At 29.5% G+C, this 20,453-nt stretch overlaps 2 protein-coding genes across 7 annotated transcripts; one reads left to right on the top strand and one right to left on the bottom strand.

The window, feature by feature from the left end:
* Positions 1 to 989: 989 nt before the first annotated feature.
* Positions 990 to 3,741, bottom strand: LOC109809159 (transcription factor bHLH87). The gene is made up of 3 exons (XM_020372396.3): positions 3,388 to 3,741; positions 2,992 to 3,181; positions 990 to 2,890 (listed from the first exon to the last, which is right to left on the bottom strand). The coding sequence occupies exon 3, from the start codon at positions 2,821 to 2,823 to the stop codon at positions 1,495 to 1,497; it is 1,329 nt and encodes a 442-aa protein (XP_020227985.1). The 5' UTR covers positions 2,824 to 2,890; positions 2,992 to 3,181; positions 3,388 to 3,741; the 3' UTR covers positions 990 to 1,494.
* An 11,257-nt stretch (positions 3,742 to 14,998) lies between these two features.
* On the top strand, positions 14,999 to 20,444 carry LOC109808113 (ELF3-like protein 2). Of its 6 annotated transcripts, none has more exons than XM_020370964.3 (7): positions 15,000 to 15,229; positions 15,651 to 15,892; positions 16,575 to 16,682; positions 16,778 to 17,138; positions 17,208 to 17,529; positions 18,809 to 18,860; positions 18,950 to 20,444. In XM_020370964.3, the coding sequence occupies exons 2-7, from the start codon at positions 15,653 to 15,655 to the stop codon at positions 19,946 to 19,948; spliced, it is 2,082 nt and encodes a 693-aa protein (XP_020226553.1). In that variant the 5' UTR covers positions 15,000 to 15,229; positions 15,651 to 15,652; the 3' UTR covers positions 19,949 to 20,444. The 6 variants fall into 6 exon arrangements, with proteins under 6 accessions (XP_020226552.1, XP_082930880.1, XP_020226553.1 ...); XM_020370965.3 differs by having other exon boundaries at positions 15,001 to 15,229; positions 17,229 to 17,529; XM_020370963.3 differs by having other exon boundaries at positions 14,999 to 15,229; positions 15,651 to 15,877; positions 16,778 to 17,529.
* Positions 20,445 to 20,453: the final 9 nt, after the last annotated feature.

The raw sequence follows: 20,453 nt of genomic DNA on the forward strand, positions 1-20,453 counted from the left end.
TTTAAAATATTAGACATTAGTAAAATTGATAAATACTTTATATCAATAATATAATTAAAATAAATTACATTCCATGGGTTTCAATTACAGCTGCATTTATTGATCAGCAATATTATGAAAAGGTATAGACAAATTTCTAATTACAACCAAAGACATTAAAAAAATGCAATATTGTACGGCCCAATTGCGATCGTATAAACAATTCAAAGCCATGTTACATTATTTTAGGCCCATGTGCAATAGTTTAATCGACTTTAACTTACATGAATTATATGTGTGTAAAATTGTTCTAGGCAACATAAAGATTCATTTAACAAAATTGTAGAGGTGTTAACTGTTAAGACAAAAATAAAAAAAAGAATTAGTGGAAGAATTGGGTTTTGTGTTCGTAATCAGAAGTGAACAAAAAGTAGAAATGTTTCTTAAACAAAAGAGATATTTAAGGAGAAGGCTTCATTTTGAACTGGAAATTCCACATGCATATACAGTAACAGTAGCCTCAAACTCAAAGACGTGCTTAATGAAGATATTTGAGCGAAGTAAAATAACCCTGTTTGATGACAATAGCACAAGACTCACATCACGTTTCGTCGTAGCCGTCCTTGTCATAATCATCATCATTAACGATATCATTAGCCACATTAATTAATATATGAGAAAATTGATACACTTTTAAATAAGACAGAGAGCTTTTATATGTATATTGCTTGTGACAAACACTTGTGCTAAAAAGAAGAATATGCACGTGGTGAGCAATGCGTTTGGAGTGAGTTTCAAGAGCACGCGTTGGGTCGAATCAAGGAGACAGGACCACTGACTATGCTCACTAATCCTAAGAGAATGTCTCGTGCATTGGTTAGCCAACAAAGCACATCAATTAAAATATCTTGTTAAAGGCTCTCCAAGAAAAATGCTCCTTAAACTATATATTATATAAACACAAACTTAAAGTGCCAATCACTTTCTCTAGCCCTTTATCTCAATAATAGGCTGCTATAATTGCTAGGCCTTTCTGCATGCTAAAAGGTGAGTTAATTCATTGAGTTTAACTACGATATTAAAGTAGTACAATGCATGATAATTTGTGGTCAGAGAATAGTATAAAAATCTTTTACGTTTTTCTAGTTTATTTCCATAATTTTCACTAGTTGGTGGTAATCAGTTAACCGCACTTTCGATCAATGAAAATGCAGTGACAGTGGTAACATCATGAATAGTGTACCAAAAGAAAATAGGAAAAAAGAAAACTGTATTTGGTCGTGCATGGATGGTGGTGGTGCAGCTGATTAATTATGATAGAAACCAGAGAATATCATCATTAAGATAATTCTAAACAAGTAGCTGATGATTATACTCACGAAGACAATTACTACAATACAAAGATACAAGTCAACAATTAGAATTTTCCTGCAGCTTTGGCTAGAAAATAAAGATCAGATATGTTAATCATTGTGATTGGTAACAAAATGATTAGAGGTCATGATAGTAACCACTTCAACCCTGGGAATGATGGATGTGACTGAGAGGATGCATGGGAAAAGAAGGGTTGAAAGAGAATGCAATGCTAGTAGGAGGACAATTCATTGCATCAACTTTGTTGCCTAGACTTTCTAGTGCCTTGACCTGTGACCTGAGAAACTTGAGGTAGTTTGCAGCCTCATCAAGCATTGATGCTGTGTCCATCTTGCTTCCGCCAGGCACAAGCTTTTGCAAAACCCTAATCCTCTCACTTATTTTCTCTCTTCTGTGCCTTGCAGCCACAGTTTGTGGATCAGATGATATCCTCACATTCTTCCTCTTAGGCTTTTCAACCACCTCCATGCCAAAGTTCACAGGCCTAAAGGCAGCAGCCCTATATATCATTTCCTTCATCTGTGCAATAGCCTCTGGATCAGGTTCTTCAATAGAACAAGTTGGTTGCTGGAAATTGATACTATTTGAAAAGGAACTCCTATCCCATCTGGGTTTCTTGCATTGTGGTGGATCGTCTGAGATAAGTCTGAAACCACCTTCTTCAATAGAAGAAGGATTCTGAACCATACTGAAGCAGGAATCACTAGCAGTGGCACCAACTTTGATCATTTCAGATTGATCATGACTACTCTTTGAACAATTAGTCTTTGACTCTACTCTTTTTCCTCTACCCAAGGTGCTTTGAGAAACTGTTTCATCAACTTCATTGACTGAACACTGCATGTCTTTGTTGTTTCTACCATTGGAAGCATTACTCTCAGATTCACCAGTGGAAGCTGCACTGCCATAACTGAACTTCCACAAGTTTCCACAGTCAGACAAGATCATTGAAATCCCATCATCTTCAACAGAATTGTCTGTGTTGCTGTTAGTAGCTGAAAGCAAGCAATGATCAAAAGAATCAATAGAGCAAGCACCCTTCCCATTTTGTGAGCCATTGACAAGTTGTTGTTGTTGTTGGCGGTGGTGGGCCATGTTGAAATCTGGCATGTAGTTGCTAATTAGGTTCATACTGTGATGAGGTCCATTGATTGATAGGGATGGGTATGATTGGGATTTCAAAGTTTCTCCCCAACTGGCACCAGCTCCTGATTTCACTGGCATGGTTGACACATGCTGTGACAGATTTGTGTTTTGCTTTTGCATCACATCCATTATCTCTGAAGAAGTGGTAGCACCTGCTGAATGATAAATCACTCTTTCAGAATTTGAGTGTGCATGACCTGTTTGAGCCTTCTGCATCTCTTGTATTTGGTTTAGAACATTGGGCATGGAGTAGCCTCCTTCAAAGTCTGGTGGTTGCTGAATAGTACTCCACAGTTGTGAGGCATCCCAACTCAAACCATCCATAGATAATTGTAATTTTTTTATGAAATGAAACTAGAGAAATCTTGTAGGAGAAAGTGATCCTTGTTACCTATCATGTTGAAAGACAATAATAATTATAATATATGAGATGAAATAAGCATACCTCAAATACATAGAGTACAAAAATAAAAATTGAGTTGAAGACCTTACCAGTTACCACTTGCAGATCAACTCCTTCCGGAACAAAAACACTAACCCAAGAGCCAATAGGATTATTAGAATCCTTAATTGTTTAAGAGTCTTCAATGTTAGCAACAAAACAGAGGAAAAAACCCAGCTTTTATACCAAGGTTGTGCACAATCTAGTTGTAGCATTAACTTCCTTCTTGAAATTCAATGACTGTGAGGGTGGGAACGAAAGGAACAAAAGGGTTAGGTCAGATTGAGAAACTGAATTTTATGCAGTGCTAAATTCTGAAAGTACAAGTTGAAGAAGAAGAAGAAGAAAGAGAATTTTTTTTCTGCCCCTTAAAAGATAGATAGCAAAAATACATTTAACAAACTGGAAAGAGAATAGAAAGTGAGACAATAAGGTTAAGGTTGTACCTTCAGCTACCATTGAAGAAATCCAGTACCGGTGCAGCGTGTTTGTTGTGGAGAACCTTGTATAGGTAGGAAGAACAAAAGGTACATGCTTTTATAATAAAACAAATATTGGTACTTGAGCAATTACGTCAGGAAATTGTATAATAAATAGGCCCTTGAACTTGAACATGAAGAATATAAGAGAAAAATAAAAAGGAAGAGGCAATTATTTTATTATATTATATGGTTTTAACAGTCTAGAGCAATATAGTGGGTTTTGAAAAAGGATAATGCTTTTTGATCAGCTAGGTGGGTCTAAAGTTAAGACTGTTTTTGCAGACACAGAGCATGAGATTTCAGAGAAGTGTTTTGAATGTCAAATGACTCGAATCCTCAAATATTTAATCGTAAACTATACCTGTTTTTTGTATTCTTTTTAAGTGCGGAAAGCTCTGACCCCTTTTTAGTTGCTTAGTAAAAACTGCAGTGCAAGTGAAGCATCTTTTCACAGTAATACCATCTTTATAAAAGCTTTCTGTTAATCATGGTTTTAATCATAGCCTGCAATGTTTTCACTTTCTACCTCCATATTCGTATAAGTTGGTAAATATACAGAAAATACTATAATTAATATTTTAAATGGTAAATTATATAATAGTTTAACAGACATGCTGTAAAACATCACTCAAAATCAACGTTCTTAATATAATATTGAAGTATATTTTAGTTATTGTTATCAAATCTTTCATAACACATGTTATCAAACTGTCATCAGTCTATTTGTAAATATTTAATCTATAAACTTTATATTCCAGATATATTTAATCTGCAATATAAAAAAGTATGTTTAAGATTATATATCAATTATTGATGTAACTAAAATAATGTATATAAATGAGAGTTACTTAAACTTTACAGATTAGTTTTATAAAATTGAATTATATTTGAAATGTATTTTTAAGAATACTGAAAATCAATAAAAATTTATAGTATTATTTTTAAAATAATTATTATAAAAAATATGACTATTGAAGTACACAACCATTTACAGTAATTATCCACTCATGTCAAAATCATTATTTTATATAATATCTTACAGAATATTATATAAAGGGTATATGTAAACAAAAATAGAATATATATTGGGTTCTAAAATTTTGTGTAAAAATCAAACAATGTACAAGTAAGAGTATTATACGTGTGCAGCTGAAAAATTATTAGAAAAAAGCAGATAGATAAAGATGAAAAGACGTGGCTTAGAAATATATTTTTGTAGGATTGTTTGTTTTGTGCATAAAACCTGAAAGTGGAGAGAGCCACAGAGCACAGAAACTAGTTGGCAGCAGTCAGATTAGCAGTGGGAGTATTGAAATGTGTCTCATCACATCATAGTTTATGTTTCATTGTTTAGATTTATTTGGGTTTGTATTCACAGGTAGATGAAGTGAGTTCTGATCATAACACTATAGCTCCTTCACATGCACCCCATTATTACATCTTCCAGCTCAGTGAATGGGTTCCCATAGCACATCTTGTACTGTTTAATTTTCTTCACCTGCATTATGTGCAGATCGAGTCATGTTTATGAATGTCAAACTAATATTTTCTTCATTTGAGAGAGACATGTAGTAAAAGAGTCAGAGATATGCAACATAGTACATACACGTCTTGGAGTCAGGTCATTCTTTTATTTTATAGTAATATATATAATTACCGTATTTAAATTATTATTTGTGGCGTCAAGTTTACGTTACTTTGGAGAAGAAAAAAAATTGTATTGTACATAGAAATTAGATGGGTGTAATTCAAATTTAAGCAATTTTAGTACATTTTAAACACTAATTCATGCATGATGATATATAGAAGTTACGTGAGTATATAAATCTACAAATAAACCTTTTTTATATTTTGATTTTCGCAAGTTATATGTATAGAAATTTAGCCGTCTTTTATTCAAATTAACTTTGTATGTGTTAGAGATTATTTTTTAAGACTTAATTTTGATACACTGCTGTTGATATAAATATTTTCATATTATCAATTAATTAGAAATATTTATATAAATTTTAAATTAATTATTACAAAATCATTCTTTATATATATAATTCATGATTAGATAATAATATAAAGGAATTACACTATTAATACATATTTTAATTAAATTATTTTTAAAATAAAAGTCGAATTATTTAATAATAACAGGACTTGCATCTTCTTATATAACATTTTTATTATCAGGTAAAATTTTAATTTTAATTAAAAATATGAGATAAAATAATAAGAAAATGGAGTTGGTATAGATTTTACGAGAAATAATTTAAGTAAAAATCTCACTCTCATCAACAAAGTAACACTTATGAATAAATATAATTTTTTTTATCAGTCACAAATATAATGAAAGGATTAGAGTTCAAACTTATAACTACATAAATATTAAATCAATCTTTCATCATTAATAATTTATGCATTCATAGAATGATCTGTTGATTTTTATAATAATTATTTAAAAAATGTTATTTAATAATAATTTCTAAATAGTTAACATGATAAAAATATATATATTAATATTACATAAAATATAATAAATTATTTATAGGTTTCATTTTCTTTTTATCTCATTTTCTTTTTATCTCTTTGATCCTCCTTTATCATCTTACACTCTAAAAATGGGATTTACAGCATGACTTTCTTCTTCACCTAATGTTCAATAAGTTTGGGTCAAATTTCATGACAACTTTTTAGTTAATATTAAAACTTACTCTTACTCTGTTGTATATAATAAAGAGGATCAAGAAGTAAACCAAATACCCCGGATAATCTCACATCTTTATTATGTAGGTAAAATTTAGAACAATTTTTTTTCTAAAAGACTCGAAAAAAAAAGTAAATAAATTATTTTTTTCAAGTTAACCCACCCCATTTAATAAACTGATTAATGGTGATAATAATTTATTTTCTAAGAATTATATATTTTTGTGAAGTGCAGTAAATAAGAAATGTATGAATCGGAAACCTCCATTGCAATTGCATAGTTATCCAGTGGGCCCTGAAATTGGGCCTAGTGATTTGTCTGTGACAGAATGTCAAAATCTGAATTAATGGTATGCTGGCGCATTCTTCTGCCAAACACCCCCTTGAGCTGTCAGCTCGGCGGCTCGGCTCACCGGCTTCAATCATCAGCAAGTCACGTGAAGTGAACACTCCTGTTCACACGTGGAGACCATTCATTGGTGCAATGTATGATGAGATAGCCTCGCCCACGTGCCATGCAAGATCAAAACAAGGACTATCATCTCCCTCGTTCCCATCTAACTTAGCCTCTGGCTTCAATCCCTTCACAATTATGTAGATTTCTAAATATTACAATTATTCTTTTTTTTTTTTTATCTAATTTATTAATTGATTTTGTCTCATGTGCCAATCAGGTATACAGACTGATTATTAATTGGTAAACATGTTATATATATAACCTCAATTTAATTTATTTTTTTATTAGTTGTCATCAACTCATTCTAGTCATATCATAAGATATGATATGATCATGTGATGATAACATGAATAAAATCATGCCAGTATAATATACCATTTATTAATTTTATTCATGGGTTTAATGTTGCAGATAGATAGCTGGAGATGTGTTTTAGTTGAAAATAATATTGACATGATCATATGCATCATTTTTTTTTAAATAATCAAGTTAAGAAATTCTAATTTAAATTATTAAAATACTTTCAAAAGTGTAGTTTGTAAAAATGTTTATTCCAAAAAGAAAGATAAGTGAAAGAATATTGACATACATAAATACATATTTTTATATAAAAAAAAAAGTATATGATTTAAATTTTTTAATATATATATATATATATATATATATAATAATTTATGTAAAAATATTTACTTGTATGATAACATAAAAGACAATTAATAATGATCATGTAATCAATCAAAATATAAATAATAATAATAATAATAATAATTTTGAGATTAAAATCTAACTTTTTATGATATTATTAATGTTAATTATTATCATTTTTATTATCATTGATATTATCATCACTATTATCATTATTATTGTTATCACTGTTATATCACAATCATTGTTTTCACTATCATCATCATTAATATATCATTAATATTGTCACTATTAAAAATGCGAATAAGTCAGATTTTAAATAAGAATTTATAGTTTAACGTCTTAACATAATTTATTTAATAAAAAAATTCAGTTTTAGGATTTTACAAAATGTCTATTTGGTTAAAAAAATAAATTTAGGATTATAAAAAAGTATGTTAGGCATAATTGGTTGATTTATTTATTTATATGATATAATATACAAAAGAAAAGTTAAATTGTCAATATGTTGTCATTTTCATAATTATTTATATGAAATAAAAAAAAATTAAATAAAAATTTTAGCAGATCTTCACTTGTTCTTTTTTTCTCATTTTTATGATTGATTATTTGAAATACTTCAAATGAGGTATAAGGAATATTTAAAAAAATTTGTTTCTCGATAAAATGATCTTCTTTCATTATAGTTTGTGTGCGCGTGCATATACATTAGTGTAAATGGATATATATAAGTTGTTCTTCGATTAGTTTTTAATTTTTATTTTAAACTCTAAATTTAAAGAATAATAAAGTAAATTATTTTTATCATGTAGATTGAAAAAAAAAACTTACATATGTATTTAAAATATAATTATTAACTTATTTAAAATTAAATTTATTAATTTATTTATCGTTATTAATACAAAATAGGTTTTTGAATAGGTCAAGTTTTTATAAAGCTATACCTATAAAAAAATCTATAATAGATAATAGGTCAAACTTATGTTTTAATTTTATATAATAAGTTTAGTTCATATATTCAAAATCTAATCTATCTTAACCTATTCTCATTTTTAATCATCATTGTTATCATTGTCTTAACTAAAATTACTACTCTTTCCACTATTGTTGTTGTCACAGCAATAAATATTGTTTGTCACTATAATAATGATAACAAGAATAGTGATAATGGTAAAATAATGACGATAACAATGTTAATGATAACAAGGTTGTGAAAGTAGTATGACAAAATTAATAGTTTTATATAAATATTTTTTTTATCAATAAAAGTTATAATATAAATAACAGAATTTAAACCTTCTTATATTTATTATATCAAATTTGTACCACAAAAATAATTCTAATAATTTTTATAAGAATTACTTATTAAATTTTATCTTAACAAATTATCTTTTTATAGATTTACTTAAAAATTTATTGTTAATTATTTCATATTTTCACATAAATAAATGTGTTCACGAGAATCACTATTTATTTATTTTTCTATTTATGTATGTTAATTTCATTTATATAATTAATTAAATATAAATATCTAATTTATTTAAAAATTAGTGGATGTCTATAATTATTGAAATAATATTAAATATTTAATATTTAAATTAATTATTAAAATATAATAAAATAAAATTAATTCAATTAAACTGAAATAAAAAAATGTAGTTATTTTAGGTTTTTGTTTTTCTATAAATTATTTAATTGATTTTATTTTATTTATTTATTTGAAAATTCTTTTATAGTTTTATTTGATTTTGAACACCTCGAAAACAAATGTCGTTTGTCTTATGTAGAAAACTTTGATATGTTTGAATTTGTATATTAAAAAATAATTTATTCAATATTTAAAAAAGAAAATTATTACAAAGTATCCATTTTTCAATAAATAAATATGAGAGGTTGTTGGATAAAACTAATAAATTAAACTATTCATTCATGTCAACAAACTTTTTTCAACAATTACAACAAAATAATATAGCTTTAGGGCATTTCTGTTGAAAAGAGTTCAATAATTGAGTGGCTGAAATTCAATGTAAAAGCATTGATTGAGTGAATATATAAGATAAAGTGATAAACCCAATCATAAACCAACCAATTGTTTGAAGCCTTAACTCCACCGAAACGTTCAGATTGACATAAATATTAATAAATATATTGACTCGGTGCATATATGTAACTATGCATGATGCCATAAAGTATATCTATATATCCAACTTGTTTTCCTCTTCAAAATACATAAAATCAGCAATATTTTGTAAATGGTGATAATATTAGAGGTTGCTCCATTGGTATATAATCTTGCTGAGGAAGAAAAGAAAGAAAAATAAAAGGGATAAAGACAACCGAACAAGATGAAGAATAGTAGACTATCCTAGTCTATGGACCATTGTTTAATAAATATTTAAATATTAAATTTATATATAAATATTCATAATTACTTGTTTTTTAAAATGGTTTACAATATTTTTTCAGAATAAATGTTTTATATAGACAACAATTTAAGTTTATACTTTATAGAGTTTCCAAAATTACATTTGCCAATCATAGTTTAGGTGTTTGTAATATCTTTCATAAATTTATAATGAATTTGATATACACGTTAATCATAATTTTTTTAAAAAAAGTATTATTAAAAATCTACTAAATCAAAATAAATTATATTATTCACCAAATTATTTTGTTAACATAATAACAGTTGATAACCGTTAAAAAGAAAGTAAAAATATCATGTTATTTAACTACAAAGAGATGAAAAAAATAAAAAGAAAATATATATAAAAAGTAGTCGTATAATAAAATAAATTTTATTGATGTGATTTAAAAATCAAAACAAACTCTTATAGTGATTTCAAATTATAATCAAATTCATACAAAGAAAGTCTTATAATTCATTTGATTGTAAATATAATTATTTATATAACTTTTAAAATAGCTATAAATAATTATAAAAGAAAAAGAGACAATTAAAAATGATAAACGATGTTAGTAAACAATTGATTTTTTTAAAAGTAGAAAAATGCAATTTTCTCCTCAATAGAAATCATGAAAAGAAAAATAGAATATGAATCTAAAAAAATAGAATAAAAAATTATAAAAATAAAATAAAATAGTTTGTCAAAGAGATAAATAATATTTAAATATTATTTATTACATTCAAATTTTACTAATAAGATATTATATATATATATATATATATATATATATATATATATATATATATTTCAGGTGTCAAAGCTTCCTAAGCAAACTTCTATAGTGGCCCAATTTAGAATCATTATCATACCCTAAGAATTATTGTAAAACTAATAATAATAATAATAATATATTTTATTTGATTTATCATAATTAAGCTGAGATAAACATCTTCTTTAATTATGAGTTAGTAATCCAAATCAAACTTGATATGAAAAATTTTAACAAACTTAAATTTTATTCAACTAACTTATTTAAACTTTCTTATTTATGGACATAACATATGATACACTCTTTTAATTTGATACTATTGTTACTTTTTTTTTATCTTACTCTTTATACCATGTCGTGATATTATCTATCAAGTATGTATTTATCTTCTTCATTTTCTTGCTAAGTGCATATGAACAGTAAGGGTCCATGGTTCAATTTTAGATAAACAATATAGTGGCCATTGCCAGCTCTTCCATATCTCTTTGAATGCCTTCAAGATGTGCTAAGCTAAGCTCTAATGTACAAAAGTGTGAATGAACATGTCGGCTAAAGATGAGATAAGAAAAAGGGTGTGACCACCATTGTTGACAAAATGGAATTTACATATCAACTATGATTGAAAGAATTTTCCTTCTTTTCCATGGCATTGTGTGCTTTCTTCTCTGTACATTCATGTACAATAGGTCCCTCACATTGAATGGTCTTAGGTCAACAACAACAACCAAATAAGAGAACCTCTAATGGGGACTCTATTATCACTTTCACAAAATAAACCATCACATTCAATGATTCATATTCTCTTTACCCTTTCTAGAAATATTATACATATTTCTATCTTGATTCAATTTCATAAGCTGGCTTTGCCCACTGCAAAAGCTCAAGGGTGATGGTATGATTTTGACCCCCACGTGCACACAATAGGCCCACACAATCATCTATGTCCTTTTCCCTTTTTTTTGGTTACTAGTTTTGGAAATTATTGATCATTGTTAATTACCATTTTAATTATTTAGTCCATCATTTTTTTTCTTTATGTGAACTTTGCTCCACTAGTGCATAAATCACGTGCCAAACACGCTATATACATTTTTTTCAAGGATGATTAATTATTATTGAAACATCTTATCGATTATTTTTAATAACATTTCTCTTCTTAATCATATTTTTTTATATACACATTTTGTATTTAATAACACCAACTAACAAGAATTAACAATTTATCAGATTAAATCATCAAAATTAGATGCTTGCTTCGTGTACATGCCATATGATATTTCTTTTCCTAGGATATAAAATATACATTCGAGTTGTCATTCCTCTCACATCGAGGTACCATTATCAATTATAGGGATTGCAATTTGTTTATACCAGTTTAAACAATTAATGGACGAAGCATCCCAATATTCATACAACGTCGGTATGCAACTTGAACAATCTATAATGTTTATGATATTTTCATCATTTTAGTCAAATAATGTGAATATGAACATGTTGATAATAAATATATAAAGATAATAAAGTTAACCAAGAAACGGGTCCTACAAAATTGTATTCTACTTATACATGAAAAATAAGCCTAGCGAAAATCCACATTAATTGGATGATGAACCGAAAATTGAAGTGGAGTATGCCACAACAAGGTTATTATACAAATACTTCACTTTAAATGGGAATATGTTCTTGCATATTATAGCATTTGGACGTGATTATAAACAAGATTTATTTAACAACGAAACAATTGTGATTTGCTTCGTTAATGGATAGGCTGTGTTATGTTTTGTATTTGATGTTCTTAATTAAACTATTTATGTGAGATTACTTTAAATGCTTTATAATTACTTTATTAAGGAAGATTTCTAAAATGTACCAAAATGATTTTTTTTAAAGAATTTAACTAATATGTAGTATGCAATATTAATATAATTTTTTTTTTTACATTATCAACTAATGAAAAATAAGTCATCCTAAATCTTACTTTTTAAATAGTTACTATAAATGTTATCAATTTTATCATATACGAGTGAGAAAGAGACATTTGTGTCCCTTAGTTTATTTAAATTAAATATATTAAAAAAAGAAGATAATTGAGTAGATAGTTATTTATAGAGAGTGTGTTGTAATGTGAAATACTAAAAAGTCTTAATTTAAATAAAAAATATTAGCAATTGAGGATAGAATGATCTAATAAAAAGTGGACACCAAAATGATTATCAAGAGAAATATCCTTTTATATATATATTATAAATACTAGTGAGAAAGATATACTTTGTATCTCTTAATTTCTTTAAATTAAAAATAAATAAATAAAATAATTGAGTAGAATATGGGAAGTTGTAATGTGAAAGACTAAAAAATTTTAATTTTATTTTAAAAATATTTCTTAGCAATTAAGGGAGTATAATATTTTAATAAAAAATTTCTTTATATATAGTATAGAACTATAGATAAATAACAATTGATGATTGGATTTACCATTAGAACATGCCGTTCCAGGTTCCTACATCCAAAGAAAAGCCCGATCTAATTGGAAAGCCCAAATAGAATCCACTTTGCATCTGGGCTCATGTTCCCAACCCCAATCTTTTTCTTTGAGCTAAGCCCAAATAGAATCCACTTTGCATCTGGGCTCATGTTCCCAACCCCAATCTTTTTCTTTGAGCTTGTAGCCTTCGGGCTTCGAATTTTATTCCAACCTTTTCTGACCCAAATGTAAGAACATTTATAGAAGAAGAGCTGATAAATAAATATGTGTATTTATCTTCATTTTGGGTGTCTCTTTCTTTTATTTTGTTTCTGTAATTTTTTTTAGAAACTTATTTTCTTGTAATTATGGTTTTCTTAAATAAATTGTATCGATAAAGTAAATATGTCTTATATGAAAAAGGTATTAATATTTTATTTAATTTCTTTATCATTTTAAATCTTTTAAAATATAATATTTATTTAATCAACGAGATGACACTTGAAAGTAACTGGTTAAAAGATAATCATGGAAGGTAATGAGACAATATTTGGGGCATGCAAAAGTTGTAATGAAAATTCAAGGATATATAATATTGGAAAGCAAGTAAAAAGCAATATCTTTGACCCTTTCTCACAACTTTCTTGGTTAATTTGGGCAAAATAGAAGAAGGCATAAAATCTATATTCTTTTCTTCTGATTATCTTTGTTCAACCAAACTAAGGACTTTCACACCCACCACTTTTTTTTTTTTTTTCCTAATGAAACACTCATTCATACTAAAATAAATGACTCGTATTAATCTCTTAATAGAGAGAACTGTGTCTTTTTCAAAATAACAACAAAAAAATGCACATAACTATGGTACAAAATTTAAAATATCATATTTCCCAATAATATTATTCTCCCATTAAAACTGATTCTCATTTTAGTAATTATTTTCTATCTTAATTACTAAGATGAATGCAATAAATATCATATTAAAATATTAATTTTAATAATAAAAATAAATAATAACAATAATATTATTTTATAATATTGTACTTAAATTTATCGTTTTTAGCATCTATTTAACACAAATACATTTTTTTTCTATAATTTTATTTACTTTAACTTTTAGTATTTATAATTTAAAATAATCTTTTTTAGTTTATATATTTATGTTTTCTTTAATCATTTTTAGTTTCTATCCTTAATTTATTTATAACACCGTTTTTATGTAAGTAACATGAGTTTATTAAATTCATGAGATAATGATGTATTTGATTTATTTGGGTGACAATGAATCACTTAATAGTTTATTATATATTGATTAATAATTTAATCACTCATCTGAATCATACAGTCATAATAAATATTGATTGTCTACAAAATTATCTCGACTCTTCATTTTTTCGCTCTCAAATTATTAAGTAACACATCACCATTTACAAAAAAAACTAAATATATCACCATTGTATAAATTTAATAAGTTCTTATTACCCACAGAAAAATGATATTACAAAAAAATTAACAACAAAAAATAAAAAATTAGAAAATACAAATATAAAAACTTCAAAAAAAATTATTTTAAATTATAAAAACTGAAATATATTTACTTAAAATTATCTCTGTAGATGATAATGAAACAACTAGGTAACACAACACATCATGAGTTGTGTGATAAATGAGAATTCTATTACTATTAAGAATATTTTAAAACTTCTTAAACAACCTAAGAACGACAAGTGTTTGTGTCACCTAAGCAGGAAAATATTCGTGTGTCTTGGACCAAACTTATCAGTATCCCCCTCTTCCTGTCTCCCTATTAAATCTGCATGTTTATCTTAAGCCAAACTAATCAACCACGTGTTAGTAAAAAAAAAAAAAAAAAAAGAGAGAGAGAAAAAATTGAAAGAAAAATCTTTGTTCCCTCAAGAAAGTTGAAGAAAAGTTGAAAGTTGAAACAGTCGCGAGCAACAGAGATTGTGATGCAAAGCAGACACGATTGGAAGGTGACATGCACGCACGTAGGAGTAGGAGTGGCACTTGTGTTACAAACTTAAAGAAAAATGCTAAAATATACAAAGAAGGACACGATTTTTAACAGATTTTTCGTGAAAGATTGGACAAATGCAACGTGTGGTAACCATGCACTCACATTACCCTTTGGCCTTGCCTTGCACTTCGCCTAAGCCAAAAGAAAGTACATGCAAGAGAGAGAAAGAGAGACTCGGTCACTGCCTCTGTCTCCAATCATCCACATTCATCATGCCATGTTACTCTCCCTCTTATACTCTTAGCCTCCTCTTCTTCCTCACCAATTCAACAACATGCTAGGGTCACTCACAATGCTGCTCTTTCATACTCAACTCTTCATACATTATTGGGTATGTTTCACATTACCTATGGCTTGTTTGGCTCCCTATAAAACAACTACCCCATGTTGCATTCCTTTCAAGTTTTTCTCTCGCTTGTTTGTAATTTTTTATTGGGTGTGCCCTCGTGGTTTTATGGTGGCCTTGCATTCCTACTCAATCTATCTTTTAAAGAAAAGAAATTCTATCATCTCTCTTTGAATTTGCTAGGGTTTTGCATGTGTGTCCTTGTTTATGGCTTAACTAACCTTCATTTGGGTTCATTAGTGTGTTTGTTGTTGTTGTTTGGGTACCATTGTTTTCTTTTCACTTTTCAACTAAAAAGTTTAATTTTTGAGAATTGGGTACCTGCGAATTTGTGTTCTTTATTTTGCCTCTCATTTTATGACGTTTTTTTTTTGTTCCCCTTAATTTGTTAATAATGTATGATCAGAGATGAATAGGATGAGAGGGGAAATTGAAGAGGGCAAGGAGATTAGCCCAATGTTTCCAAGGTTGCATGTTAAAGATGCAGAGAAAGGAGGGCCAAAAGCACCCCCAAGGAATAAGATGGCACTCTACGAACAATTCAGCATTCCTTCTCAAAATTTTGCTTCAGGATCACCATCCTTATTTCCACTCCCGTTCAGAAACTACACAGGTCCTACAGCATCGAGCCACGTGAGTCAAGTGAAGGTCTCTAAATTTTTGCCTTTAATCATGTCATGTACCCTCTTTATCTTTGTCTTATTTCATAGATGGATGGAACAAAACTCACCTTGTTTTTCCTATTTCTATCCATTTCATAAGCTATTGAGAGCAAGTATTAAGCTTGAATAAAGGTATTAAAGTTGAGTGAATTCATGATGGTACCAGACATTGTCACCTAACTTGGAATTTCTTAACATAATTTAAGTAACATCGCTAAAAAAAATTTTGAAGTGTTCTTAAATGATATTCTAATGAAGCACAAAACTGTAACAACTGTGGAATCTCTCTTCTCTTTTAACATCTTTTTCTTTCCTTATTCTCTTTTTCTCTAATACCTATCTGTTTCTGTTCCCTTTTCTGTTTTGAATCTTCGAATCATTAATATCACTATTTTTTTCTTATGGAAGCAAGGGAAGTAGCAGTGCATCTTTTAACTGTCAAGTAGAGAGCTTAGCCATTGCCACCAATATGCTTTAGATATACTTACATCCCCACTTCAACAATCTATCTTATTTTTGTTTTCTCTATTTCTTCAGTGGAAAGCATGGAGTACTTAGCAGGCACACATAAAGATATATGTGATCATAGTTACAAATCTATATCAAATGAATTTTCCTGTTCATCCTTTGCAGCCATTTTTAATTTTGATGTTTACACTATGATGCAGATCAGTAGCAGTCAAAGCATCCAATTCGGCACCTCCATTGCACCTTCTATTCTGCCTGAGAAAACTCAAACATATAATTCCAGAAGGAATAACTTAACCAAATTCACGGTGAGTCATGAGTGTAAACCAATGAAACCTTCAACTTACTGAATTTAAACTTCTTGTTCTCGTTGTCATTGACTAGTAAACACAATTTGTTTCAGCAAGAAGATTTCATCGATAGTAAGAATTCTCTGAAAACACTTGATGGTGAAGATTCTTTTGTAACTTCTGGTCCTGCATATGCAAAAAAATCATGTTGTAGCATCATCCAAAATAATAAAGATGAAGACAAACTTGCTCGTTGTAATTTGAGCTATTCGCTTAAAAGTCTTGATTCATTTAGGAAGAAGGTGAATTCACTTGGTGTTGTTGAACTGAAGTCAGCACAATATGGGAAGAACCAGATGGCAGAGCATATAGAAGTGAGTCAAATTGATCAGAAGATAGAGGAAGGGCTTACTCACTCGTTAGATGGTTTTGGTGGCATGCCAGATGCATCATCATTAATCTCATTGGTTAAAGGTAAGAATTCTATATCAATGAATAAAGAAAATAGATCTTTGAAGGATGAAATTCGAAGTATTTCAGTAGATAGCTTGAAAACATTGCAAGGTGGCAGTGTCCATACACATGAAGATCATGCAGCTTTTGGGGACAAAATCAACTCAAGGGACCATCACATTGAGAAGCCAACAGCTAGTGATGTTCAAAAATGTCCTGCAGAGTTAGAAATTGGTAGAAGGTTCTTCCTGGATAAGGGTGATAGGAATGAAGATGAAGAGACAAACAGGCATTATGGTGCCTTAAATAAAGTCAATTCGGAATGTACAATGGTTATGGATATTACCCCTGACAATGTTGTAGAAGCTATAGGTGTACAACAATTTTGGAAAGCCAGAAGAACTATCATCAAGTAAGTTTATCTGCCAAGTATTATGTGTTTATGATTTGCCCTTTCTCTCTTTCTGTTAAACTACTTAAATTTACAATTAAACTATAATGAGTTTGTTATTGTTCATAGATAATTTCTATAAGTTTATGATAAACTTTTAGTGAATGGTGACCAACATTTTAATTCTACTACTGATGCAAAACAGTGGAAGGCTTAGGGTTCACAACATCAAAAGTAGGGGTTTCCTTGGGTGAAATAAAGGAATTAAAGGCTCATATGGGATCTGTGGTGCTGGAACTGGTTTGCTAGAAGTAGGACAAATGTTAGGGTCAGTAGGTGATTATTAGGGCACTGTAAATTGTACCCTCATAGAATGATGGTTGTTTGGGATTTGTTGAGAACTAGGAAAATTTTGTACAATGATGGTTTAAGATTTGTGACATTGGGAAATTTATGAAGTCGGGCAAACAAATTTGATTATTTGAAAATGAATTTAACCTGGTGAATCATAGTAGATGAGATGGAAATAGAGAGAAGACATCATGTACAAGAAAAAATACATTACACTTCTAGTGGTTGAGGATTCTCTGAAAATAATCTCTCATTAAGAAAGTATTATTGTCAAGTACACCATCTATACTGGACTACTCAAACTTGGGGACTTAGTAGTACACAACTTAAAGTCCTTCCTGAGTTAATTACCAGTCTCCAATGAACATATATAAAGTTTCAAGTAACAATAATAACTGAAGGGAAAGCCTAATGAACCATAACCATGCATAGACAAAACTAAAGACTTAATCACAGTCTTTAAACTAAACCTACCCCTATGACTGAAAATAGAATATTAAGTACAGTTTAGCTTACTAATCCTAATGAACTAAAATCATTATGATCTAGTTAAAAGTTGGACTATAACAATCAGGCCAGATAACAATTTTTGTGCAAACCAGTGCGATTTGTGCATCTTTTAACTTGTGGTTCTATTTTTTCGGCATATCACTTGTGGATTTTACTATTGCTTGCATTAACAGGCCTTTTCAAATATTCATGTTACCTCATTTTTGAACTAAAGGCAAAAGAGTTCCAAACCTCAATTCCTCATTAGCCTTCCTCCACTTATTTAATCATGGACAAGATTCATCCTCCAAACTTAAAGTCTTGCAATTCTCAAATTTTAATGCAGATTGAATCTAGTGAACCATTTCTTGAAGTGCTCATTTTTCATCCACTAATTTATTAAGATGTTTTTTGTATTTTGATCTCTACTTGGACCTGATTATGACTATGCTTTATTCAGTCAACAGAAAATCTTTGTCATGCAAGTATTTGAGTTGCATAGACTGATTAAGGTAATTGCCAGACTAGATATTCTTGACAGTTTGTTCTATCAAATATATGTGTCTTGTTTTTAACTCATAGTAACTAAATTATTTATTAGAAGCAGGTGCAAAGATTAATCGCAGGCTCACCTCATATATTGCTTGAAGATAACCTTTTACTTAACAAGCCACCACCAAAAACATCCACAACCAAGAAATTACAATCTGATGACTTTGTCGGTGAAAAACCATCCTCAGTTGTTAAACTTGACAGCAAATCTGGGAATGCCCCTCCTACCGAGCATGTTACAAACAATGCATTTGGGAAGATTCCCATTCCTTGTGTCAACAACATAACCAAAGGCCATGCTAATCAACTGCCAAACTACAGCCATCATTTAGGAAACCTTGCAGTAGCCTCTGCAGATTCAAATTCCAAACAGTCCCCAAGCTATGTCTACCCCCCACCAGGAAACCAGTGGTTAGTTCCTGTCATGTCCCCATCTGAAGGCCTAGTATACAAACCAATCATAGGGCCATGCCCTCCAAATGCAGGCTTCATGGCACCCATATATGGCACTTGTGGCACAGTGAACTTCAATCCAGGAAGCAAGGATGCTTCTTTAGATGCAGCTCTTGCTCCAAGTTCTCAACAAAAGTTTGGACTCCTTTCTGGTCCATCTTTACCCCAGTTTTTACCACCACCATTCGTGCCTCCATCTTCTATATCAGCTTCAGCTGTTGAGCAAATGGGGCAGTCTAATGGCCCGGAAAATCACCACTCATGTGGAGAAGTCAATTCTGCCATACTGCACCAAAGCTCATCTAACATCTCCAGCCCCACTAGTCAAGTGATGTCAATAAACATTTCAACTTACCATTCGGTGAAAGATAAAGAATTGCAGAGAAGCACAGCTAGCAGTCCATCCAAGAGGACGAGTGGAGAATTGCTTCCTTTGTTTCCTTTGGCACCAACATTTTGTCACACAGAAGATAGGAGCACACAGGTTGAACAACAGCCACGGGTAATCAAAGCTATGCCTCACAATCCAAAATCAGCTACTGAATCAGCTGCAAGGATATTCAGATCAATACAAGAAGAAAGGAAGCATTTGTAACTAATGACATAGTCTGTCCCATGACATGGCATGTCTGTTAATTCCAGATATTTCTAGTTTGTCAATATACTTTCCCTGACACTCTAACACTGTATCTATAACCATTTTTTCTCTGGTAAATATACCTGCAATGTATTGATAATAATACTCAGGACTTTTAAGGAAGAGGCACATGCATGGGTGGAAGCTGAAGCAGCATTGTAAATTCATGATACTAAATTTGTACCAACCACTTGAAGAAATGTAGACACCTCATGCAGCTAGCTCTGCCATGTACAAAGAAGTTGTCATCCGGGAACAAAACACACTCTAGCAAGGCAACTGCAATAATGTACACACTTAATTTTTTTGATACGTGTACACACTTGATTATTTACACATCTGATTTTTTATTTTTTTTTTGTATTTTGATTAATAGAAATAAGTCACAACCATGGTGCTATTATTTTATAAACTAGAAAGAGAGGATATAAATTATCTTCCCTTTTCTTTCTTCTTTTTTTTG

Source organism: Cajanus cajan, chromosome 5 (assembly GCF_000230855.2).
Source record: "Cajanus cajan strain Asha chromosome 5, NIPB_CcT2T_4, whole genome shotgun sequence".
Classification (NCBI taxonomy): Eukaryota; Viridiplantae; Streptophyta; class Magnoliopsida; order Fabales; family Fabaceae; genus Cajanus; species Cajanus cajan.